This window comes from Prinia subflava, chromosome 10 (assembly GCF_021018805.1).
Source record: "Prinia subflava isolate CZ2003 ecotype Zambia chromosome 10, Cam_Psub_1.2, whole genome shotgun sequence".
Classification (NCBI taxonomy): domain Eukaryota; kingdom Metazoa; phylum Chordata; class Aves; order Passeriformes; family Cisticolidae; genus Prinia; species Prinia subflava.
The window spans coordinates 26983368-27008494 of NC_086256.1; the positions used below are offsets into that span (position 1 = coordinate 26983368).

At 52.1% G+C, this 25127-nt stretch overlaps 1 protein-coding gene across 1 annotated transcript in view; it reads right to left on the minus strand.

Annotated features, from left to right (window-relative positions):
* The window catches only part of ASTN1 (astrotactin 1), a 48122-nt gene that overhangs the window by 11013 nt on the left and 11982 nt on the right, over positions 1–25127 (minus strand). Inside the window, exons 2-8 of the mRNA XM_063406549.1 lie at positions 15940–16127; positions 11883–12276; positions 10596–10742; positions 10044–10151; positions 8914–9063; positions 7953–8120; positions 7686–7770 (exon numbers count right to left, since the gene is read on the minus strand). Of these exons, the coding sequence (XP_063262619.1) occupies positions 7686–7770; positions 7953–8120; positions 8914–9063; positions 10044–10151; positions 10596–10742; positions 11883–12276; positions 15940–16127 (1240 nt within the window). The remainder of the gene's footprint in view (positions 1–7685; positions 7771–7952; positions 8121–8913; positions 9064–10043; positions 10152–10595; positions 10743–11882; positions 12277–15939; positions 16128–25127) is intronic.

The window sequence follows — 25127 nt, forward strand, 5'->3', positions numbered from 1 at the left end:
AGGGAGCACATCAAGTCTGGGACCCCACTTTCACCACCTTATTAACCACCTTATTACCCTCGTGTTTCACTGTTCCAGGAGGGGGAGCTTTGCAAAGTGGGCTGGAAGACAAGGTAGAAGCTTGGAGCCAAGCAAGCCAAGCTGGAGAGCTGGTGGCCCCAGCCCCTCCACCCCTGCTGTCATAGATAGCACAGGGTGATGATGAGTGATGAGCCACTGAGATTTGGAGGCTGGTGCCTTCCAGTGGGACACCCATGGCCGTGACACCTCTGGGACATGAGACCCCAGCAGCACAGTCCTGCTGCAGACCATCCCTTGCAGAGTGAGACAAACAAGAGACCCAGCCATGGAGGGCTGTGAATCAGGCAACATGAACCCCACTCCCAAACCCTAAAACTCCAAACCCCCTTTGCAAGAGCTCAGAGCTGGGGAGAGGAGATTTTCCATTCCATCACATCACTGCTGCTAAAATTCAGAGTCAAGAGTGTCAGGTGCCAGTGACAAGCCCAAGGATTTTCTCTCGTGACAATTACAGCTCTCCTGCACAAGCAGTTTAATTCTTAATCTGAAGTTATTTCAGCAAGGACAAAAAAATAATAATACTAAAAAACCCCTGACTGCAGGATTAGAGCACGCGTTCCCGTTCCTTCCTCGGGATACAATGCCGTGTCCTGTCCGGTCAGCTGCGAGCTGGGGATTACATTCAGCCCACAATCAGATTGCTTTGAATGAGGTCAGCTTCATCCAGAAAGAGATGTGCTCCTTGTGTCTCGCCAGCACCTTGAATGCTCCACTCCCCCACCTGCCAGTGCCCCCACAGATGGGTTTTATTCTTGCTTCTGAGGAGCACATCAGGCTGGGAACAAAGGCAGAGGCTGTAGAGAAGCCAGGCATTGTTCCCCATCAGCTCAGGGGGAAAAGTGGCTGTGGAGAGCTGCTCTTGGCTTGCAGCAGAGCTCAGTGCTGGGGCAGGTGCTGTAGAAGCACAGGGACTGCCAGACCTCTGCCTGGTGGCACATCTGTGAGCCCATGGATGTCAACACACCCAGGACACAGAACCAGTGCATTTGGACCCACCTGGGAGACTGGAATCAGCACCCAAGCCATGCTGTGTCCACCCAGGATGCAATTTCCAAATGTGGCTAAAGTTCTTGTAATCACAGAGTCCCAGAATGGCCAGGGTTGAAAGGGACTTTAAAGATCATCTCATTCTACCCCTCTTCCACTAGCCCAGGTTGCTCCAAGCTCCATCTAGCCTGGCCTTGGTCACTTCCAGGGATGGGGCAGCCACAGCTCCTCTGGGCACCCTGTGCCAGGGCCTCCCCACCCTCACAGGGAAGAAATTCATCCTGATATGTAATCAAACCTGCCCTCTGTCAGTTTGGACCCATTACCCCTGGCCTGAATGCTACATGCCCTTGTAAAAAGCAATGATGACTTTGATGCAGGGAAGAGGTTTCCATGCTCCAGGAAGGAAGATGTGTGGCATCTCCCCAGCCTGCCACACTTTCCCCTTACTTGGGGTCAAAAAAAGCCCCTTAAATGCAATGTTCAGCCTTCAGCTACATCCCTACAGGGCAAGGGAGAGTTGGTGTTTCCAGGTACCACTGGGGCTGTGCGGACCTTCTGCAGAAAGGCCCTGAGATGTCCTCCATACAAGAATTCGAGCTCAGCAAGAGATATTTAAGCATCCTCACCTCCAAGGAAGCTCTCCAGAAGCTCAGCACTGGTATTTCCACCCAGGCTGACTTGTGCCTTCTGCTGCAGAGGACAGGGCAGCATCTCCCCCCCAGGCTCACCTTTTGCTGCCTTTTGTCACCATTTCACCTCCTCCTTCCTCTGAGAGTGTCCCCACACTGCTGCCTTCCTCCCCACACTGCTGCCTCCCTCCCCACATGGATGTGTCCCTCCCTGCATGGATGTGTCCCTCCCTGCATGGATGTCTCACTCCCCTCCCTGCTTTCTGCCATCACTGGGGGCACCTCGCTGCTCTGGTTTGGGTTATTCTTGTTGGGCATTTTGGTTGCAGGGCCTTCAGAGCTCACAAAGAAAAGTGGGACTGATCAGCAGCTCTGCAGCTGCTCAGGCTGGATTAAATGGGCCAGAAATGACAGCTCTCAGCTTCTTGCAAGCCTCAGCACTCAGGCAGGCATCTGAAACAACAAAATGGGGGATTACCAGGGCACCTGAGAATGAGAAAACTCCCCACACTCAGCCAGCAAGGCCAAAGTGCTGCCAGTGGATCCCCAGGACAATCTTAACCCTCTTGGCTTTTCTAGATGGACCATTATTATCTGGATTCTTTGCTCCATGTCTGGGCTTAGTGGAAGCTCACAAAACACCTGCTAAGCCCTCCAAACCTGGCACTGGTTTGGTGATGCTTCGAACCAGCTCAACAGGGCCATGCTCAAACTGCAGCCCCCAGGGGATGGGGCCAGGACTGACTTGTGGCATCAGGAACTGAGCTCCAGCTTGTCCCCACTGCCTGCAGAGCTCCTCCAGACAGGAGGGTGGGATGAGGAACGAGCCCAGCGCTGGCAGGATGTGACCACCATGAGCTAGCCTGGGGCAGCTGGTGTGAGGGGAGCTGGCAGGAGGCAGGAGAGGTCTTAGCAGAAGGCACAAGGAGCTGCTGCACGGGAGCGTGACTGAAAAGAGTGACTGGGAGTCACTGCTGCATGGGAGTGTGACTGAAAAGTCACTGGAGGAGAAAGTTGTCACACGCTGGAATGAGTGACCACACCCAGTTCCCTGGCCCTCTGTGCTTTCAGGGTTTCCAACCAGTGCCCAGCACAGGGATGGCCATGCCCAGGGTGAACAGCCCAGAGCACCCCCACAGCCCCTGCTGCACCCCAGGACCCCAAAGTGGGCACCCTGATGGCACAGGGGCATCGAGTGACACCTCCAGTGGGCAGTGCCCACCGCGGCTCCTCCCGGGTTCACTTTTCTCTGCAACAGCTCTGCTCGGGTTCCAGCTGCCGATGCCGCTCCCCTCCCACCCCGCCGGCCCTGGCAAGCAGCTCTTTATTAAAAATGCTAATGCCGGCGCCTTCTCCCGGGGCTGCCCGTAAATCTTCGAGGAGAACGAGGCCGGGGAGGGGGCCGGAGGGTTGGTGAAAGGATCCGAAAGAACGAGGAGCTTTTCATCAGGCTGTCCTGCAGCTCGCAGAGCCCAGGCACACAGCAGGGGATGGAGAGAGGCAAGGGAAAACACAAGGCAGGAAAAGGGGTGTGGGGGAAAAGAGAGAAAAATAAAAACTTTAAGCAGAAAAAGTGCTGTCCTTGTCACTTCAGTGGGATGGGATAAGACGAGCAGGTGCAATGCCAGGACGGGAATATCTGTGTGGGAAAGGGAAAGGGAAAGGGAAAGGGAAAGGGAAAGGGAAAGGGAAAGGGAAAGGGAAAGGGAAAGGGAAAGGGAAAGGGAAAGGGAAAGGGAAAGGGAAAGGGAAAGGGAAAGGGAAAGGGAAAGGGAAAGGGAAAGGGAAAGGGAAAGGAGCTGGGTGAGCAGGGCACTAATTTGGGTCCTGTGCTGGTCTGGAGTGGGACAGTTTCCCAACAGTTACAGCAGGATGAGAGCACCCAGCCTGACACATTCACTGTATCACCTTAAATTGCTTTAAAACCTCCCCAGGCCAGGGTGAAGCACATTACAAGTTGAATGAGCACATTGATAAGGACTCCTTAGGGGGAGGCTGAAAAGTGCAAAGGGAACTGCACATGGGGAGGGGAAAGCCACGTGTGAAATGGATCCAACGGTTGGGATGAACAAATGCAGGCGGGTAACAGTTTATTAATTAAAGACAGAATGCCCTGATTTGATTTTTGGCCAGGTTATACCGCAAAAAGGACCGCAGAAACCTGGTCTGATGAGCAAAGATGAAGCGTGGCTGGTAGGATTGCTAGAAACTGCATCCTCCTCAGGGAGCATTAGAGTAAGAGTCGAAAAGCAGCTAATTAACAATGCAGATCAAAGCATGGAGACAGACTGTGAGCACACAAACAGCACCAGACAGATTTGTTTAGAAATCTGAAGATTTAGGGAAAGAGCAGCACACACACACACTGAAAAACAAAAAAAAAAAAAAAAGAAAAGAAAAGCAGCTGATCAAATGTATCTGCTACCCATGATCAAAAAGATCTGAGGTTTTTTTGAAAAACTGAAGATTTAGGGTCCGGACATGTCGGGTAAAAGATGCAGTGCGGAGGCGTGGATCTCAGCCTGGTACCCAAAATACACACAGCACAAAGAGCTCCTCACTGCCATCACCAATAAAGTACAAAGATGAGCTCGCCTTCATGGGCAAAATTAGATGCTGCTGAGAGAACAGACACCGAGTCAACTTGTCACCACTGTAAATAAAAACAAACCAGCGGCAAAACTATCTAAACCAAAGGGTTGAAATGAGTTTTCAGATAAAAAGGCCACCCGGGGAAAACAGAGGAGGTCATATCCAGAACAAGCCATTGCCAAGGGATTTGGCAAATCCTGCTTTGTTGACCAAGCACCAGTGTGGTTTTTCTGGGGCCTGACCCGTGTCAGCAGCACATCACTCCAATATTGGAGGGTTCAGAGCATATCAGACAATGTCAGGAATGTTTCAGGCACTGCTGATCTCACCTGGGATGTGGGGAGAGAGCAGAAGATTTGCAGACATCTCTTTCAGGCCAGCCTGCAGGCCACCTGGTTGGGCTGGAACTGGGAGTGAGCTGGTGAGCCCAGCAAAAAACAGCGTGGCAGCTCCACCTCTACCCCCAAAAACGTAAATACCAGCTTACAGCTACGAGTTATTGAGTTGAACAGGCTCTGACAAGATGGTTCTCCTAGGCTAAAGAGACTTCATCACAGTCATGATCTTGTGGAAGCCAAAGGTTTGTGCAAAAGGGACCTCCACCATCACCCTTCCAGGCAGAGCTGCACTAAGCAGCACCTGGACATCAGGAACAGATAGCAGAAAAGGAAAAAAAACCTCATTAAACACCAAGCTGCCCTCGGCATCACGATGCTTAGTGTGAAGATGCTTTCAAGAGCCCCTAAAACCCCTGAAAGCTGCAGATAGGGATGGTGAAGTGTGGTTTCAGCTGCTACCATTATTTTATGAAACAAAAATCTGACAAGTTCAATGGAGAAACACAAAATGACCCCAGTTTCAAGAGGCTTGAGAGAGTTTTCTAAGGATGGTGTCACTGCAGCATTGGAGCCTTCTCGAGAGCCCAGAGAAGGGCAGAAGGACTTGGACAGCCCCACCATGGTCAGGGGATGTGTTGCACCTTGGGGGAAAAGAGAACTGCCAGGTTTTTCTGCCCCAAACAGAAAAATATTTTGGAAATGCTACACGTAATTTGTCATAGCCAACTCTGGTATATCAGAAGAAACACAAGACAAGATGTACTCTGGCCAGGTATGAATCCTGATGCAGGAGAAAAGGCAGAGAGAAGGCTCCTGTGGGAGCACCAGGCTGCAGAAAGGTCTAAAAAAGCAGCCCCAAATCCCCCAGAGGAACAGAGGAGGTCCTGAGCACCTTTCAAGTGGGCATTGCTGAAACTAAAGCTGGGTCAGGAGATGCAAACAGGTCCAGGGGGCTTCAGGAAGGTATTGGTCCTTCTTACCCTTGGCTTCTCCCCTGCTTGTTACCATCTATATTTTTCCCAATTTACCTGAAAGCAGCATATTTTTGTCCACTTTCCCCTAAGAAAGTGAAGCAGCTAAATCAGGAAAAAGCTGGAGAAGAGCAGTGTGCATGGAAGAAAAGTGTGAAGCTGCAGACCCACACTCAGGAGCAAAGGAAAAGCAGAGGGTCAGGAAGCAAATGCTTCTCCACAGTGCTTATGCATTTTTATTATAGCCTCGATGGACAAAGTTATTTGCCAATTTGATTTTTGCAAGGTGGTGGGCCCAGCACACTGCTCTGATGGAAGCCGAGGCTGGCACCGAAGCCATATGTGGCTGTGGGCTCTTTCTGTGAGACACTCCTAAACACACCACATCCCAAAAGAGGCAAATCCCTGGCAGGGGAATAACCCCCCACACACCCCAGCCCATGGCCCAGAGTAGCTGGGGACATTCCTGCTGGACAATGGCCCCCGGGGACAAAGGGGACAGGGAGCTGTATTTCTGCCTGTATTTTCCTGCCCCAGCAGTGGTGTCTGCCAGAGGTTTGGGGACCATCACCAACCCCACAGCCCATCCCCACCTGTGCCACCAGCAACTCCCTGGCTCAGGGCACCCAGAGCAAGAGCTGGTCTAACACAGCTGGTGCTCCATGCCAGGTTTAATTGCTAAATTGCCTTTAAAATTATAAAAAAGCAGAGAGGGGGCTGGGGATGGAGCAGCAGTGCTCTCTCCAGGGTCCCGGTTCAAAGGGACACAGCAGGGCTGCACTGACAGCCCCCCACTGCTGGCACCCCCCAGCACAGCAGCACGGCAGGGGAGGCGCCAAGCCCAGCCTTTGATGAATTTTCGCTTCCCACTGTGAAGACTAATAACTTCAGAGAGGGCATCCTGACACGTGCAGGGCCTCCCCCAATCCAGCTGCGGTGTAATGAGATAAGGGGGGGTAAAAAGGGGGTTTGGAGGTGCTGCTGCATGTAGGATGTCTGAGTTTGGGGATGTCTTGGCTGTCTGCACACCACCTCCAGCTATTCCTGGGAAGCCCCAGCTGCACGTCACAAACCCAGGAGTGTTGAGGGACAGATGGAGCACACCCTTGAGGGTCACAGAGAGATGGGAGCTTTTGAAATCCACCACCAAATTGCTGCGGAAACATCAGAAAATTTTCCTTTAGCACCTCCAGATGTGTAAAGCGTGGAGCAGACCGTGACTCCTGTTCCCTCAGCCACAGTATCACAGCATTTCATTTTCCCAGTTTTCAATGGGGACCTCAGCCCTCCTCTGATGCCTCACACACCCAAAACAAAAGCCCCACAACGCACAGGATAGCGCACACAAGGGCAGGAGGAACAACCTCGATCTTCTGCAGGGGGTCTTTACTGTAAAATGTGACAATGGCCTCTTGCACGTCACTCCTGATTATTTCAAAGAGCAGGAATCCTCACCTCCCGCAGACCTGCTGCACACCCAGCCGTGTGCTGACCCCACAGTTCACCCAGGTGCCTCTGACCCTGCCACACAAGAAGCTGGCACAGCTGTGGTAAAGAGCTGTGCAGGCCCAGCAGCCCGTGTGGGGACATACACTGCCCATGTGGGGACACACAGACACACACTGCCCATGTGAGAACACACACTGCCCGTGTGAGGACACACAGACACACACAGCCCGTGTGGGGACACACACTGCCCGTGTGAGGACACACAGACACACACTGCCCGTGTGAGAACACACACTGCCCGTGTGAGGACACACAGACACACACTGCCCGTGTGGGGACACACACAGCCCGTGTGAGGACATACACTGCCCGTGTGAGGACACACACTGCCCGTGTGAGGACACACAGACACACACTGCCCGTGTGAGGACACACAGACACGCACTGCCCGTGTGAGAACACACACTGCCCGTGTGAGGACACACACTCCCTGTGTGGGGACACACACTGCCTGTGTGAGGACACACACTGCCCGTGTGAGGACACACACTCCCTGTGTGGGGACACACAGACACACACTGCCCGTGTGAGGACACACACTGCCCGTGTGGGGACACCCCGTGCCCAGCACTCACCCCTGGTTCGTTCCCCACTCGTTGCGGATGCAGAGGTGCTTGTGCACAGGGTCCTTCATGTAACCTTCATAGCAGAGACATTCCCCTGTGGGGACAGGGACGTGAGGGACATGGGAGAACACACATGGGAAGCTTTCCATGGGCTTCCCTGTCAAGTGCAGGCTGCAGCCACCCCAGGACATCCAGCAGCTCCCTGTTGCACAGTGAAGGTGAGGAAGAACCTTCCCACCACAGCTGGGCTGAGGCCCCAGCCTCAGGAGCACTCACCAGTCTCGGGGTCACACTGGTGCTCACAGGGGTCCAGGAGGCGCCGGGCGCAGAGGTCCAGGGCCCAGGGCCCACTGGAGTTTTGCTGGGAGAAGAGGACGACCTGTGCTGGGTTCAGCCAGTCGCTGGCATCCAGCTGGCTCCCCTCCAGCAGGATGAACCGGCTTCCTGCCACGAGACAGGGGAGTCAGAGCCAGCAACCTCCACCCGCTGTACCCTCCATGCTCCTGCTGTACCCTCCATGCTCCTGCTGTACCCTCCATCCCATGATGGCCCTTGCACACCATCTATTGATACCGTGATGTTTCCCACCATCCTGTGATGGATCCCTCCATCCCAAGCCCATTCACTCCATCACCCTCTGTCCCACAGCAGTCCCCTCTGTCCCACAAGAGGGACATATGGCAGCCCCCTCCATCCCATACCTGACTTCTCTATCCCATGGCAGCTTCCTCCATCCTGTGCCTTTCCCCTCTGTCCCACAGCAGCCGTCTCCATCCCACACCCCTCTCCTTGGTCCCACACTGAGGTCTGGTCCCTCTGTCCCACAATGTCCTTCATCCCATGATGGTCCATTTAATCCCATATCCAACCCACAATAATCTCCTTGGCCCTATGCCCATCCCCTGTCCTGCAGCAAGCCCTGTGTCCCACAACAGCCATCTCCACCCTGTGTCTCTCTCCTCTGTCCTGTGCCTATCCCCTCCACCCTGCACCACCCCATCCCTTGCTCCCAACACAGCACCCTCCATCTCACACCAGTCCCCTCTGTCATGGACCCCTCCATCCCCCTCTCTTCCACCCATACCCTCCATCCCATCCCACTCCCTCTGTCCCACACTGGTGCCCTCCATCCCTGCCTGTCCCCTCTGTCCTGCACCCATCCTGTCCATCCTTCCCTCTGCTCCCCTGGACCTTCCCGTGGGGCAGGAGGGGGTGGCTCAGCCCCTGGGGTGCTCACCGTCAGCAATCAGGTGCTCAGGGACGTGGAGGGTGATCTTGACGACCAGGGGGCAGTTCATGTGGGAAGAGCACACCAGGCTGATGACACAGCTCGTCACACTGATGAGCGTCAGCGTGGTCTTGTTCACAGGGCTGCGGGGAGACCCCACTGCAAAACAGGGGAGTGCAGTCAAACCTGGCACCCGAGGGACCCAGGGAGGCCTTCGGGTGCAGCTCTTCAGGATGCAGAGACCCTGCCCAGCCCCCGGAAATCCAGCATCAGTCAAATCGAATGGAATCGCTTTGGACTTTGAGGAACGTGAAGCAGCCTTTGCCATGGGAGTCTCCATCCCTCTCTCCCGCTGTGACCAAGACCTCCCTGATCCCCCAGAGCCCTGGCTCTCCCACACCCTGCAGTGCAGCATGCTGAGAACTTTGCAGCAGCAGAGCTTTAAAGCAGAGCAGCAATATTAGGAAAAAAAGGTAAATGCAGTATCCTGATTTTCCCCACTCCTTCTTGGCACTTCACTCGGGTTAATTTTGTCTCGACAACAGGATCATTGATGCTCTTGAAAGAGCAATAGAGAGCCCTAACTGCTCAGGGCATGCAGGTCTTTGACTTTTAATCTTTCAGCTGAAGAAGCTGAGTGGAAAACAAACTGGCTGGAGACAAAGCCTGAATCAGCCTTCCAGCATCAGCTGAAGGAGATGGCTCCCAGTCTTGCCACTCCCAGAAAAACAAGGCATCATCCAGCAAACGAGGCTCAGCGAGGAAAACAGACACTAACTTTCCTCTTGGGAAGAGGAAACCTCCCAAAGGGACAGTGCAGGGCAGTGGGGCAGGGCTCCTGCCTGGGGAGCGAGGCTGTTCCCATCTCTGGTGTGTGCACGGTGCTGAGAACGCGCGGGGCAGCCTTTGAAGCGTGTTACTCATTAATACACACCAGTGCCCGGCAGAAGCCTCCAGCACAACATCAGGATGTATTTCATCCTCTGCTGAGAAACTCCACCGGAGAGCAGCAGCAGCCTGCTGCAAAGCAGGGCCGGGTGCCTGGGATTGCCATTGGGTTTCCATCTCTTTTTGCCAATGCAAACTCTCCAAACCCAGAGAAGCAACTGCAATCAGAAGGGTGGTGGCACGTCACCCACCTCGGCTGCGCCTCCGGCTCCGTGAGGGGTCCGTGTAGAAGGTCAGCTGGGGATCGGTGTCTGCCTCCGTCCCTGAGTCCCCCTCGGGGTTGAGGAATGCTGAGCCAGCTGCAGGGGACACTGAGTGTAGTCATGGAGGGGTTGGCACCGTGCCACCCCAAACCTTGGCATCCTACACCACCCTTCAGGGAAAGCCTTGCACTAAAGACCAGAAGCCCTATCTGCCAGGTGCAGCAGGGACAGCATCTCCTCCCCTTCCCACCACACACAGCCAGACCCCCTGCCACGGGTCACCTTGCAGCTTTTCCCCGTGGCTGTGCCAGTATCCTGTAGCATCTACTGGGGCAAACACCATCTGCATCTTCGTACCCAACCAGCCCAACATCATCTGCATCCTTGCAGCCACCCCGTTTTCTGTTTCTCCCCACCCAAACCCTCTTTTCCGTGCTGTCCCCAGCTCTGGTCCTGCTCCTCCATCCCAGGAGAGGGTGGGCTGCTGGAATGTGGGTGGGGGGAGCCCAAGGCGCCCCTCCACGCCCGGGACCGCCCTACCTCGCGCTTTGTTGTTGATGCGCTTGCGCTGGCTGCTGGAGGTGTGGGACAGCAGCGTGGCCTGCTGGTGGTTCGAGTCCACGGGGCTGGTGGCAATGATGTTGTCCTTGTACTTGTTCATCAGGGACAGCTTGGCGTTATCGCTCCCTGCGCAGGGAGAATTGGAGGCAAAATATTTCAGGGATAAAGGTTTTTTTAAAAGGGAGGGAGGTGGGAGAAAAGTTTCCTTGGATCCATCTCCAGATCATCCTGAGGTGATGGAGGTGCTGAAGCCTGCCCCCAGTGCACACCCATGAGCAGCTCAAATCCTGAAGAGGACTGGCACCTCCACCAAACTAGCCAAAAGCTGAGATTTAACACTCAGCCTCTCAGGGCACTTCTTCATATGCAGGAGAGCTTTAGGCACCACACTATGGTCTTCTCAAACTCTGTCTCAGCTGGGAAGGCTCTAGGTTGGATGGTTCAGTTAGTGATATGACCAAAGAACAGGTTTGTTATTAGCCTCAAGGAATCCCTGCTGGTGATCAGAAGGCAGCGTTAACTCTGAACCACACTGATGGCAAGTAAAAATCTGCTACTAAAAACCTCACCTGAAGAAGACACCAGAAACCTGGGGATACAGAAGGGAAGTTTAGGGGTCACGATGGGATAGCATGGGGGGAACCCCATTCTGCTTCTCAACCACAAAGCTGCATTGTCCCACTCAGCAGGGACTGCTCTCAAGTGGCTGCTGCATGGTCTCCCAGCACTGGAAGTGCCTTCAGGGGATGACCAACAAAAACCCAGAGAAACAGGGAAGGTGCTCCAGGGAAAACACATGTATGGAACCATGGAGAGAAGAAAAGTTGGAAAGTGTTGAAACCCTGGAAACTTGGATTTCAAGGTTTTAGTATATAGTAACATACATGGGGCAATATGGAGGATTTAAGGTGTTGCCTAAGTCCTTCTTCTTCGCCCTCTTCTTCTGGATTTAGGGTGGTTTTTTCTAACTGGGTGAAAAAGGTCTGCATTGCAGACCTTGTGTGGTCAGTTATTGGGTTAAAAGTATAAATAATATGGGTGTCATCTCATTATTGGGTGATTAGCACCCTTAAATAACCTTGGAAGGAGTTAGAGGTGCCTCCATTTTTCTAACTTGCTAGTTAGAGCTCACGACTCGTGAGCCTGTGATATAGACAAGGATTAATAAACAGAGTCCGAACAAGAAATTGTGACTCCCGTGTACCAATCCCGGCTCCAACAGGAAGAAAACAAGGAGCCGACAGGAGAGGACCCAGCGCAGCCCACCTGGTGTGAGGTCCATGCTGGCCTTCTCGTTGCAGCCCTGCAGCGAGTCCAGGGTGCGGGTGACCTGGCTGGCGAAGTCCTCGCCGCCGTTCATGCACTCGCGCTGCAGGTGGTGCCGCAGGTCGGTGATGTCGTACTCGTAGCCGTCCAGGATGGGCGTCTCGCGGATGCTGAGCGTGCCGCTGGAGTTGTGGCCCTGCACGCGGGCGTTGCGCAGGCTCTCCCGCCCGTGGCCCCCGATCAGCACCGACGGGATGTAGTGGATCTCGTTGGCAGCCTCGGCGCTGGCGCTCTTCTGGGGCTGCGGCACGCGGCGCCGCTTGCACCAGCGCCGGCGCGTGTAGAGGATCATCACCAGGCACAGGATGGAGAGCAGCAGGGCGATCATCCCTCCCTGCGGGCACAGACGCGAGCGGGGCTCAGCCGGGGGCTGGCATCTGCCACCCCTGGGACACCAACACCCCAGGGATGCTCCGGGGTGGCCTGGAGCTGGAGCAGCAATGGGAGCCTGATCAGGAAGGACCTTGAGATGCTTGAGCATTTCCAGAGGAGGCAACAAGGCTGGTGAGGGGCTTGGAGCCCAAACCCTGTGAGGAACGACTGACTGAGCTGGGAGTGTTTATCCTGGAGAAAAGGAGACCCTTATCACTCTCTACAACCTCCTGAAAGGTGGCTGTGGTCAGGTGGGGTTGGTCTCTTTCTCCAGGCAGCACTGACAGAAGGAGAGGACACAGTCTCCTGCTGCGCCAAGGGAAATACAGGTTGGACATTAAGAAGTTTTTTACAGAAAGAGTGATAAAGTACTGGAATGGCCTGCCCGGGGAGGTGGTGGAGTCACCATCCCTGGATGTGTTTAACAAAAGGCTGGATGTGGCACTGGTGCCATGGTTTAGTTGAGGTTAGGGTTGGGTTGGACTTGATGATCCTGGAGGTCTCTTCCAACCTGGTGATTCTGTGATTCTGTGATCACCAAGACTCTGCTGGCACCAGGAGCACCCAGTGCTGGCCAAGGGCACCCAGCTGGAGCCTGCCTTGGGCTGGACCAGCTTTGAAGTCGCCACCGAGGCATGAAAAAGCAGCATTTAAAGCAAAGCATGCTTTGTTTCACTCTCCTGGCTTTGAAAACAGAGATCAACTTTATTGCAGGCAAGTGCTCCTAGGGGCAACTTTTTCTGACCCATTTCCAACCGGTTGCAGTGCTGTCACTCTCAGTCTGGGGAGATTCTCCCAGGGTATCCAGCAGAAACTGCAGCACAGATTGAAAGAGATCAAGGCTTGAGACAGGACTGAAGTGTTGTTTGGGGAAAGAGGCTGAAAAAGCTCCTGTCCCACAGGGACGGACCCCAAAACTGTACCTGGCCCTGCCATCCTGCCACTGTCCCCAAGATCAGCCTCCTGCATGACATCACTGCACACATATGGAGGGCGGTGAGATGAAAGCCCCAAACTGGCTCTTTATGCACAATCTCCAAGAATAATAACAATAATAACAAGGAAAAGCATGTGGAGACAGCTAAGAGCTCAGAGTCCGTCCACAGCTCCAGTCCCCCTCCTCTTTTCTATGCAATAGGTGATCTTGAGAAAATGAAATAATAGTAATAATCTGCTCCATTAGGATAAAACATTAGGGGAATTATTGAATGAGAAGCAGAAGAGGCAGCTGGAAAAGGAAGTTTAATGGCCATTACAGTTTAACCCACTTTCATTTCCAGGATAATGGAGCTGTGATGCACTCTCCCAGCTTCCTTCCCAACTTTCTTTAAAAACAAAACCAAAAAAAAAAAAAAAAAAAAAAAAAAAAAAAAAAAAAAAGAAAGAGGAAACAAACTCCAGTGATTCAGGAGACCAGAAGTCCTGCAGAAGTTGGAGGACTGGCTGGCATCTTTCTGGCCAGAGAGCCTACAGCCAGGAAGTCAGAAAACCTTGCTGGGGCTGAAAACTGGCCCTGGATCATAGAAATCACAGAATCCTACAATGGTTTTGATTTGTAGGGGCCTTAAAACTCACCTCATTCCAATGGCCTTGCCAAAAAGCAGGGACAAGCCCTGTCCAACCTGGCCTTGAACACTTCCAGGGATGGGGAAGCCACAGCTTCTCTGGGCAACCTGTGCCAGGGCCTCACCACCCTCACAGGGAAGGATTTCTTCCCAATATCTAATCTCTGTGTCAGCCTAATTCCGTCACTACATTTGTATAAAGAGCCTGGCATAGTCATGCAGAATTTTTAGTGGCAAGGTGGGCGCCTAATTCTGTATCATGCTCCAATCCCTATGAGTTCCTGTGATCCATAAACAAGGGGGGATTATCCCCATCCCCACCAGAGATGGCCTCCTCTGTCACAGCTCTCCATCAGCCTGGAGAAAGTCCATCTGCAGATGGCATGACAAGCAGGTAGGAGGAATCCCAGGGCATTCCTGGCTCTGCTTCACCCTCTGTATACACATTAAATCCCCCAAACACCAGCGAGCTCTGCCTGTGCTGCTGAACAGCAGAGTCCAAGCTGGAGCTCGGGTCTGGTGGATGCTCACTCTTTTCAGGCAGTGACTGTGGGTTCACAGAAGAGACTTGTTGTTTCATTGAAACTGAATTTCTTCTGCCCCAATAGTCTGAGAGCTTAAATTATAGAGCTCAAATTATCCCTGAGAAAAGCAGCCTGTGGACTCTTGAGATTTCAAGAGGCTCTGAGAGGAGCAATGCCTGCTAGAGAGGGTGAGACCATCACCTCACAGCCCCGTTTTCCCTCCACAGGAGCACGGAAATCCCATTCTGTCTCACTCCCCCCAGCCCAGCATCCATGTGGTGGCTGTGAGAGGAGCCTGCACTGATGGGTGTGGGAGTGCTCCTCGCCCCGTCCACGAGCAGACCTTGGTCACGATGGATACAATCCCTGGCTCCACTCCTTCCCTTGGCAACCACACAGCAAAGAAGGAAAACCAGCCTTGGAAACTCCACGTGATCCTGACTCCTGGCACAAAAGCCAACCGCTATTTGTCAGGGAGTAAGGATGCTGTCAGAGCAGAGCTGAGAGTGATGGGGAAAAAAGGGCAGAGGAGGATTCAGTCTGCATTTGCACATTTTGGTATGACAGCAATGAGTTGTAGACATCCTTTTCATCAGCTCGGTAACAAGCCTGATCCAGGCACTTCTGCCTTGATCTTGGGACACAGCAGTGCCCAAGAAAATCAAGACCACGGCAGGGCCAGCCTCTCAGAGGTGATGCAGCCTCTTAGGAGCAGCTGTGAATGGACAGTAAAGTAGAGATAATGGTGCAAGATGTTTTTTGGGAGTGGCTTTGCTAGCAATTCTTTTCCCTGAGACTAATCAAGCACAAATGATGGAGGAGAAACCTGGCCTTGGGCTGCAATCTGGAAGAGCAATTGAAGCCCTTATTAGGGCAGACACCACTGAACAGCCTGTTTGCAGCCTTGGCAACACATTCACATTGTCTCTGGCTAATTATCTTCCAGTGGCACAAAAATTGTAGGACTCTTCGAATTTTTTCCAACACAACAAAAAAAAAAAACACCCCCAATCAACACACCACAGACCATCCCCCAACATGCAGATCTCTCCTTTCTTTGCCTTTAAAACCTTGTCTCTGTGCAGCTGGGTGGAGCATTGCTGTGCAACCTCGACACATGAAGCCATGGCCACGGGGCTGCCACGCTGACAGAAGTGGTGGTGGCATTCCCTGGTGGCACTGTGACACAGGCTGTGCATCAGGGCAGAGGGCAGCAGGCAGCACGCACCAGGCAAAGGGCTCCTGACGAGTCAGTGTGAATTAACCCTGGGTTAACGTGGTTGAGACCTTCAAAGCACACAACCCCCCGGGATAAAGGCACCCTGCAAACCTATTTTCAAATTGATGCAAACTAAAGGAGAGGTTTAAAGCAGCACTTAACATTCACCAGGGCATCCTAACCACCTCAAAGGTGGGCACAGTTCCCCACCCTAGGGCAGCTGGAGCCAGATGGGGAAACAACTGGCTTTTCAAAAGCCACTGTATTTTTCACAGGTGTCTGGACAGCTAAAGAGGGGCTGCCTTCCCACCACATACCATGACAGAGATGTGGAGGATCCTCAGCTCCTCCTCTGCCGACTCAGTCTGGGGCTCCTCCGTGGGGTCGAAGCCGGGCAGGTTGGGGGCCCCGTCCTGGTGGTGGATGTGGAAGAGCAGGGTGCCGTTCTCCAGCCACTGCTGCCGCCAGCGCACCAGCGGGATGTCGTCCGTGTTGCCCGAGATCTCTGCAAGAGCAAAGCTGGTCAAGGGGGAAACCTGGAGCAGAGGGCTCGTGCTGGGAGATTGTCTGGGGTTGAAAAATGGAACCAAAAATGTGTATTGTATTTTCATCTGTTAAAACCAGTTGGGAGATATTGTTCTTTATCTCTTGTAACTCTAGGGGGGGAAGAGGGATGCCTTCTGTTCATGGGACACCTGATAACACCAGATAAGGCAGGGCCTCCTTATCTCTTCCTCCACCCATCCTCCTCCCAGGGACATCCCCTGTGAATGGGCCATTGAAGGCCTCTCCCATGACTGATAACATCACCTCATCCCACTGGGAGATGCTCCACCCAGCAGGAGGAGCCAAAGCCTTTCCATGGGATAAAACCTGCAATCCCAAACCCCAAGGGAGCCATTCCCACTGGATTCCCAGAGGATGAGTGGACCCTTTCTTCAGGATCATCTCTACTCCAATGGAGCCACATCTGTCACTCCAGGGGGACTTATCTTGGACTGCTTCCAACACCCTGACCAACAGGGTGTCAGGTTTGCATTCTGACTCTGTCAGTGGTCCTTTGTACTACTGCATTTATTTTAGTTTACTTTTACCTTTTTTGTTGTTGTTTGTTTCATCTCTCTCTATTAAATTGTACTTCTGACTTGGAGTCTCACTGGTTTTGCTTTCAAACCAGTACACAGATGTTCAACTCTTCCCAAAAAAATGGGTGGAGGGACCAAAGGATGCACACCCTCCAGTCCCCTCCTGCCAGCACCATGGCTGCCCCTACATAAAACACAACTTGAAGGGCTAAAGGGGAATAAAACCCATATTTCTGGGTATAATCCAAAGTTGGGCCTCTCCAAAAATCCAGCTGAGGTGCAGGGAGACAGCACTTACTGACAGCAGTAACCCAGCAGTGTCCTTGCAGCTCTAACTTGAACAGGCTTCACCCACAGCTTCAGACACTGGGGACACAGGATACAGGACAACCTCTCAGCAGCGTGATGGGATCACCGGGACCACATCACAAATTATTGTAAACAAAATATTTACCATCCTCTGTGAACAGCAAAATGTGAATGTGGCCACGATTTCAGAGGTTTTCAGTTTTCAACCATTTTTTACAGCTCTCCACCTGGCACTCAGCCCAGAGACCTGCAGAGGTACCTGCAGCTTCTGTCCAGGCAGCCCTGTTTTCCCTAAGCACCTTTAATTCCAGAGTTTGGGGCAGTGAGGCAGATGGACAAAGCTGGGCTCTCATGGCAGTAGAGGACACCCAGGCAGAAGAGCAGCTGAGGACAGGGACACGACACATGCTCCAGGACACCAAATGCCAAATCAAACCGAATTCACCTGGCTGGCTGGCCAAAATTTCAGGGACATCCTACAGGTGGGTCTCAGCCAGAGGCAGGGTAACACCAGTGCCCCTCCCTAGCAGAGATGAGCACTGTTTTAATCACTGTGTCCCCCTCAGACCAGAGCAACTTGATCACCACCTTACACCACCTTGATCTCATCAAGCTCATCAGCTCAAGCCTGCCATTTGCCTGTTAGCTGCTTTTCATGAAAACAGCAGATTTTGTTGGGATAACCAGAAAAAACACAGGTTTCCCACTGAGGCACTGAGCTTTCCCTCCTGTATCTGCCCCATTGATGGCAATGGGAAAGCGCCTGTCTCACTTTGCAAATTATCATCTTTATTTTGCTTGTTTCATGCTGCCTTCAAATGAAAACTGGAATTCAATTACAGTGCTGAAAAACAACATTTTAAATTTGCTGTTAATTAATTTCATTAGGCTGCCTTAAGTGAGCTGGCTGCTAGGGGAGGTGGGGAGGGGGGGTGCAAAATCTGCATGGGGAACCAGGCTCATCCTCCCAAACTGATTTGATTAATCAAAAGGAACATTAGCCACAGCGAGTGCGCTGGCAGATTGTCTGTGCTCAGCACGGGCCGTGTTTCTGGCGGTGATCAGAGCACTCGGAGTGTCCCGAGCACGGGGATGCTGAGCTAAACCGAGAGCTCAGCCACCGGGAGGCCAGCAGCACTTTTGAAATTCCCTCTCACTGCTGAGCTGTGTGTTTAGGGACACGCATCCCCTTTGAAAAGCCGGTCCTGGGAGCCGGGAGGATTGGAAGCAGCAGATCTCCTCCTCTCCCTCACGGTCTTTATTCATGGGCTGAGAGGGGGAAACAAGCTTGCCTGCTTTCCCAGCTCCCCACGGCTTCTCAACTTCGTGTGAACCAGCTGAGATGGAAGAAAACACTCTCCCTGCACCTGCCTGCTAACGTGAAATTAGAAGTAATTAAGGCGAGAGCTTTTATGCACGGCAGGAACTCTACATACTGACATTTGGAAAAAATGTAAATACCAGCATTTGCTCCATTGTAAAGAGTGAAAATAATAGATACTAAGTATGTGACATTGTGACATTTAGAAAGCTAGAGTTAGAGATGTTTTCCCCCTGATCTGACATATCATTGTAAAAGCAGCACCCTCCAGCTCATTAATATTTGAGAAGAAATCCTTGATGGAAGTTATTTAAATGATTAATAGATTATAGTAAATTTAAGCCTTAAAATAGGTTGTCATAATTTCAAATTTATTTAAACAGGCTTATTTTTTAAAAGAAAAATATATTTCAATAAAAAATGGATTTCGTTTTAGAAGAGCACAGTCCAGCCACAGAGCCTGCACCAGACATCACGACGTGACCCTGCAGATGCATTGCACACAGGTCAGAAGTGCAAGGGGCAAAGGGAAAGACCCCAGAGATCAATTGCCATCACCCCAGACTGGCAGGCTGTGAGCCCTCCATCACACTGCAGGACAAGGCTGCTCCACCATCTCTGCTCCTGCCCTGGAGGCAGTGCCTGGATGAGGCAGTTCCAGCCTTGGACCTTCTCCTCCTCTCCTTGAGTGTCTTAGCAACACGTCAGCTGCCTCTACCCTACTCCACTTATGCTTGAAAAATTAACACATATAAATGCTTTTCTGCACCCGTGAAGCTCTCCTGGAGTTTGGTTTAAGCAAGACCAATACAAGACCAAGACCAAGCTTCCTCCTTAACACAGCATCTCTTTACTCCCTCTTCTCCCAGCCCAACAGATTTCACTTTTCCCTTTGTCTTGCCCTCCAAGCAGACATCTCACCACCTTGTGGGGGATGCCACAGTGACAATGTAGAACAACTGGGATGATTTGTCTGGATGTCGGAGGGTGTCAGCTCTGCAAAGGAGCTGGCAGGTGCCAGCCCTGCTGACCAGTTTTACAGTGGGGCCAGGATGTCCCAGAAGGGGCAGAAAAGTGGGCAGAAAGCCAAAAATTTTCTAAAAAAGGTGTAGGGGAGAGGATAATTTCAAGTTCAAAGTTTGAAAGTTATTGATGGAAAGCCTGGTCCCTGCACGGCTTTCATTAAGGCCTTGGCTAGGAAGCCATTAGCAGTAGTATTAACTTCTTGCACCTCTGTTAAAAAATAGCCTGTCTGAGTCAGAGGTTAATAACAGCAGGAGGCCACTAATTAGGCTGTGCCACATTCACCTGGTATCAAAGGTGGCCCAGGTCCTTCATATCTGCAGGAGCAGCAGCCTCCAAAGGCCCTGGCTGATGCTTTCAACACAACGGCGTGGCTGCTCCCCTCCCAGACCATCTGAGCAGGGAAAGAAAGGTTCTGCAGCAGCAATTTGAGGAGAGGAAAAAAACCAGGCTGAAGGTGCTGCAGGTGTGTGGATTTATATCTGCCTCATTCTCAATTATCCCAGACAGCCTCATTTCCCTCAGGACAGCTGTCCCACATGGAGCAAACCCAGCCCTTCTGGACACCTCTGTCACAGCCCAATTCTGCTCCTGAGCTGCTGCAACATCCAGACCCTGGCCCATGAGCCTGGTGCTGTCCTGGACCTATTCCCATGTCCTCATCCCCCCACGGAGACCTGGCTTGGTGGCACACAAGGAGAACAACTATCCTTAAAAACCCACATCAGTGTTTTGAAGAAAAAAACACCCAGCAAAACAATTTTCCTCTCCATTTGGAAGCATTTTGCACTAATAGATGTCTCCAATAAGTCAAATGAACTCTGCCATAATGCTGGTCTCCACAGACTCATTTCATACAGCCCAGCACAGATTTTGACTTGGACTTGTATTTCCTCGTTAACATTTAAACCTGCTTTATTTTCCGTCCGGAACATGGCTGTGTTTTTATTTAAGTTCCCTGTTAGCTAAGGCTTTTGCTCCATGCCTAAACCACACACATCCTTTAAAGGGCTCAGCTAAATCAAGCCTTGCACTCCTCTGAGGGTCTCCAACATCTGAAGTGACTCAGGAGACCTTCCCACCATGAGTCACTCACTCTCTCTGTCAGGACCTCAGGCCTTGATTTCTATCAATTCAGATGTCAAAATGCTTATCTTGATACTTAACTTCTTTATACTGCCAGGGTTTTAGTGACAGATCATTTGTGGGATAATATTCATGTTTTTATGGACCTGCTTAAAAAATTCACATTCATCATTGACTACCCATCTTTCATTTGCATTTTTTCCTGTCTCCAGTCTCAGGTAGGAGAACCAGCTCATCCTGCAGGTCATTCTGCCCTTTCCAGACAATCCAGCATTTCCATACCAGCAAACATAAACCTCACTGCATATATTAGGAACCTGCTTCATGAGAAAGGGCCCCTGGGGGAAAATCTCCAGAAGAGTCACAGATATGGGAGAACACAAAGGTTTGAGGAGAAGGCAGTGATGATCTCCCTGAGCCACTCTCAGGCTAGGTCAGAGCGACTGCCTGTGTGTGAGGCTGGCACACGTGAAGCCACGAGCATGGCTGACAGCTAACCAGCTCTCTCCTTGGAATGCAGGAGAAAGCTTTGCTTTTGGGAAGGTCACCAAGGAGCTGCATTCCAAAGCTGCAGCCTTGAACCAGGATTTTTGTCCCAAACACGGCAGAGCCCTGACCCCTCCCTTTCTTTAAAAACCAGCCCTCCGTCGCTCCGGCAGTGGTGCTGAGCTGCTGTTTTTGGGCAGAGGACACTGATTCACCATTAGTGGGCCTGATCTGACTGGGTTTGCTCTGCAGCTGCTGACTGCATCGTGGCAGCCCCCACTGCCCTGCTCCTCCCCGCAGCCCAAGGACGTGCCCAGCCACAGCCCCTCCGAGGCTGCTTTTCCATCATGTTTATTCAATTCTGACCTAAAGCCAGGGGAAAACAACCAACAGATTGGGACATTCGCTGGTGTTTGATTTTTCACTCCTGTCATGTCACTTTGATCCTGTTTGCCATAACTGTGAGCTACAGAGGAAGTGTGGGAAGAGAGGCAAATCCACCTCCTGGCCCAGCACTCGGGTGACACGGTCACGTTCAGAGGAGCCCAAGTGCCCACCCACGACAGGGAGCTACAGCAGAGTAAAGAGAATGTGTGAATACGCTCCCAAGATGCCATGCTGATATAAAAACCCAGAAAGGAGCACATCCATGGTTGATATCTCACCCTGCAATGCTGTCACGTCACCTCTTCCAGAGGGAAAATCAGGTCTCCGTGGAAAGAGTCCAAATGATGGAGAGGCTCCCAATCAGCCATGGAAAATTACTGCCCTGGCTAAATTGTCTCCCAGCAAATCAGTGAGGAGGAGGGTGCAAACCCCTCAGCTCTGATGGTACTCACCTATGAACTGTAAAACTCCACCAACACAACTACTATTGCTCCAAAAGGGTGAGCAACTCAAGAGGAAAAACCTGCCAGAGGAAACCCCAATTTCTTACAAAAGCTCTTGCGCATCAAGGAAATTAAAGACCAGTAAATTCTGCTTGTGCCCTGGACACTTTGTTAGAGGAACCAGCAGGGGCATCAGTAAATAGGGGTCACCCAACACTGTAAGGCAGTAGATAAGGGTGATCCAGTTTGATAACTTGTTTCAAAGAGTTCCTGTCAAAATGCACCCTCAAAGTTTCCCAGAGAACCAAAGTGGTGATGGGATAAGAAGGAAAGTCGTCTTGAAGCCCACCAGCTGGGGGAGGAGTAGGGGTTTAGTCTTCACGATGAAAGGAGGTTACCAAGAAGCCCCACCGAGGTCTCTGTCAGGACCTTGGCTGCTCAGAAACACTCTGGAAGAGGAGGTGAATGACAAAAGTTGGTCACCAAGGGTAAATTTAGTCTTCTCAAAGCTAAAGCTGAGAAGTGCAGGAGGAAAGCGGGCAAGGAAGTGGGCAGGTGAAACTCAACCTTGGTGAAAGCAGGCTGATCTGGAATCCTGCAAGTGATATTCAGGTCAACCCTCTCCAAACAGGGGAGGCAAAGCTTGGAAGGTTTGGAGGAGGGGTACAAGGAAGAGGAGATGTTGCAAGTGGCTTTGTGAAAAGGAGAAACCAAGTGTGTTAGGACTCCTCAGTAAAGGAACCAGACAACAGAGTGAGGACATGATAAAAGCCTATAAAACCACCAGGCCCCTGGAGCAGTGGGGAAGGCAATGGTTATTCACTATTTCTCACTTAGCAAGGATTTACACATGTGAAAAACAACAAAAGGTTCTTTTTCACCCACCATAAAGTATGAAAGCACTGTGAAAGGTACTGAACTCAGGGAAGACAGAGGCACCAGCAGCCATCGAGCCACAGAGCCCAGAGGCACATCCTGGGTCAAGAAATCCCTGCAGCACAGACCTGGACAACAGGGACAGGACCATATACAGATATCCTGCAGTTTAAACTTTTTATTTTCTCAATTATCAGTGCTGGGTGCAGATGCCAAGGGACAACAACCCCCTACCCCCACAGTGCCCAGGCTCTTGGGGCTCAGGAGTGACTGCAAAGCCAGCTTTGGGAGTGGATGAGACCCTCTGCTCCCCCAGGCACTGGAGGAGGGGGTACCCCAGGGCAGCCCCCTCCTAGTCCCAGAGCCACTTAACACCCAGCCAGAAACTCCCCCTTTGCAAATCCCAGCCCTCTGTGCTGTCAGACCCTACAGACCCAAGACACTTGCCAAGATTCCCTTCAGCTTTACAAGCCAGCCAGCAATTTTCACAGGGAGGCAAAGGGCTATTTATATCCATCAGGGACTGGCAGGGAAGGAAATGGCTGGCCACTCCAGCCCATCTGCCAGGCACTTAGCAAGACATCAGAGCACATGGTGCAGGGGAGGTCAGGCAGGGGTGGTGGGACCAACAGGGGACATGGGGGGATGCTCCACAGTGATGACATGGGCTGCACCCCAAGGGTGAACTGCAGCTCACTCCTACTCACTCATCTGTGTAGGTACTCATTGTGCCAAGGCTCAGAGGTCAGGAAAATTAGATGTTATTTTGGCATTTCTGTGCTCAGCACAGGGAACAAACACAGCTACTTGTTCCTCATCTCCCTTGGGGGGAGAGCCACGACCTGTTGGTTTTCTGAGGCATGGGATGGCCCTCCCAGGGAGTGAAACAGGACCAAAATAACCCTGTCTGCTCTCCTATCCACAGCCAGGCCAAGAGCTTTTCCAAGAGGTGATCCTCCTCTTCCTCCCCCCTGCCCTGGAGAGAGCAGTGCTGGTCTTGGGGAAAGGGATGGAGATGGCAGGCATGGGCTGCTGCCAGCTGCAGCCTAACATCATAAACTCTTTGGTGCTTAGGAGCTTTACATGATTTCAAGCTCCATTTTCAAGTTTGTGGGGAGGCTTAGAAAGATAGAAAAGGCAGAATGAAAAGAAAAAAAAAAGAAGGAAGAAAGATGTGGAAGGGGAAAAAGTTAACCGTGCATCTCAAATTTATCACTCTTGAAAGAAGAGCTTGTCAAGACAGCCAGAGACCAGCCAGTGCACAGTGATCAATGGAAAGACTTTTGGGTCTAGTCAAGCTTCTTTGAGATTTACAGGAACTGAACAGAGGCATAAATCTGTCGCCGCCTGATGAAAATGGAGGTAATTAAATTTGCAGGTGTATATAATTGTCATATTGATGATCTGTATAAATCAGCAGAGCCAGCAGAGGCACAAAGCACACGCTGGGCACTCAGGAGCTGTTTGCTCACCTGCCTGGCCAGGAGACAGGGCTGGTGGGTGCAGACACAGCCCTGGGGCACCCAGCTCACCCACACAGCTCTGCCCATCACTGCACCTCCTCCTCCTCCACAAGAGACTTTCTCCAGCTGCCCCCACAGGCAACACAAGCAGCAGGACCCTCTGCCCTTTGCAGTTACCTGCAGCCTCATCCTGGCTATACAGAATCTCCTGTGACTGCAGGAGGGTGAAGACAGGACCACAAGCATTGAGAAGCCCGACCATGGACATCGTGGGGGGCTCTTGGCAGCCGCTTTGGAGCTCTGAGCCCAGGTGCAAGTGGGGCACTGACTTGATCTTTTAGCAACACTTCTTTTTTTTTTTTTTAATTTATTTTAACCTTTGTTATTTTGGGAACTTTGAAGCCCAAGCTGCTCCGAGGCAGCTGCCTTTGTAGGAAGGACAAAAAGTGCAGAGTGGGGATTTGAAAGAAGGAGAGAAACAGGGATGGAAGAAATGGTGCTTCACAGCAGAGGTCTGCAACAGCTCCTTGGCAGCCTCCCACATCCCAACAAACCCACCCTGAGGGGCTCTGCGGGAGATCTGGATGCAAAATGACCATGGAGCCTCCCACATCTCCAACACTGTGAACCAGAAAAGCCTCAGAGGCCTCCGGAGAGCTGCACACAAACCTTCTCCCCTGTCCCAGTGTCCCAGCGGGACATCCCTGAGTGCCCAGGATGGGTGCAGAGCACCCTCTCCAGCCACCACCGCCCAGCCCAGCTCGGTGCCGTGGGGATTCATCCCTCCCTGCCATGCCACCAGGGACAGGAACACGAGAGAAGGCTTTCCTGCCACCTTCACCAGCCAAGGCCCTTCACACGGGGCCGGCTTCGCCTCCCGAGCTGAGCACCACAGACGCGCGGCAGCTGGATAATTAAAAATTAAGGAAGAGTTTCTGCATTGCAGTCCGAATTATGTAACTGCTCCTGGGCTTCAGCACCCATCAGCTGTAGTGCCCTCACACGGCAGCACAGCCCTGCCTGTGT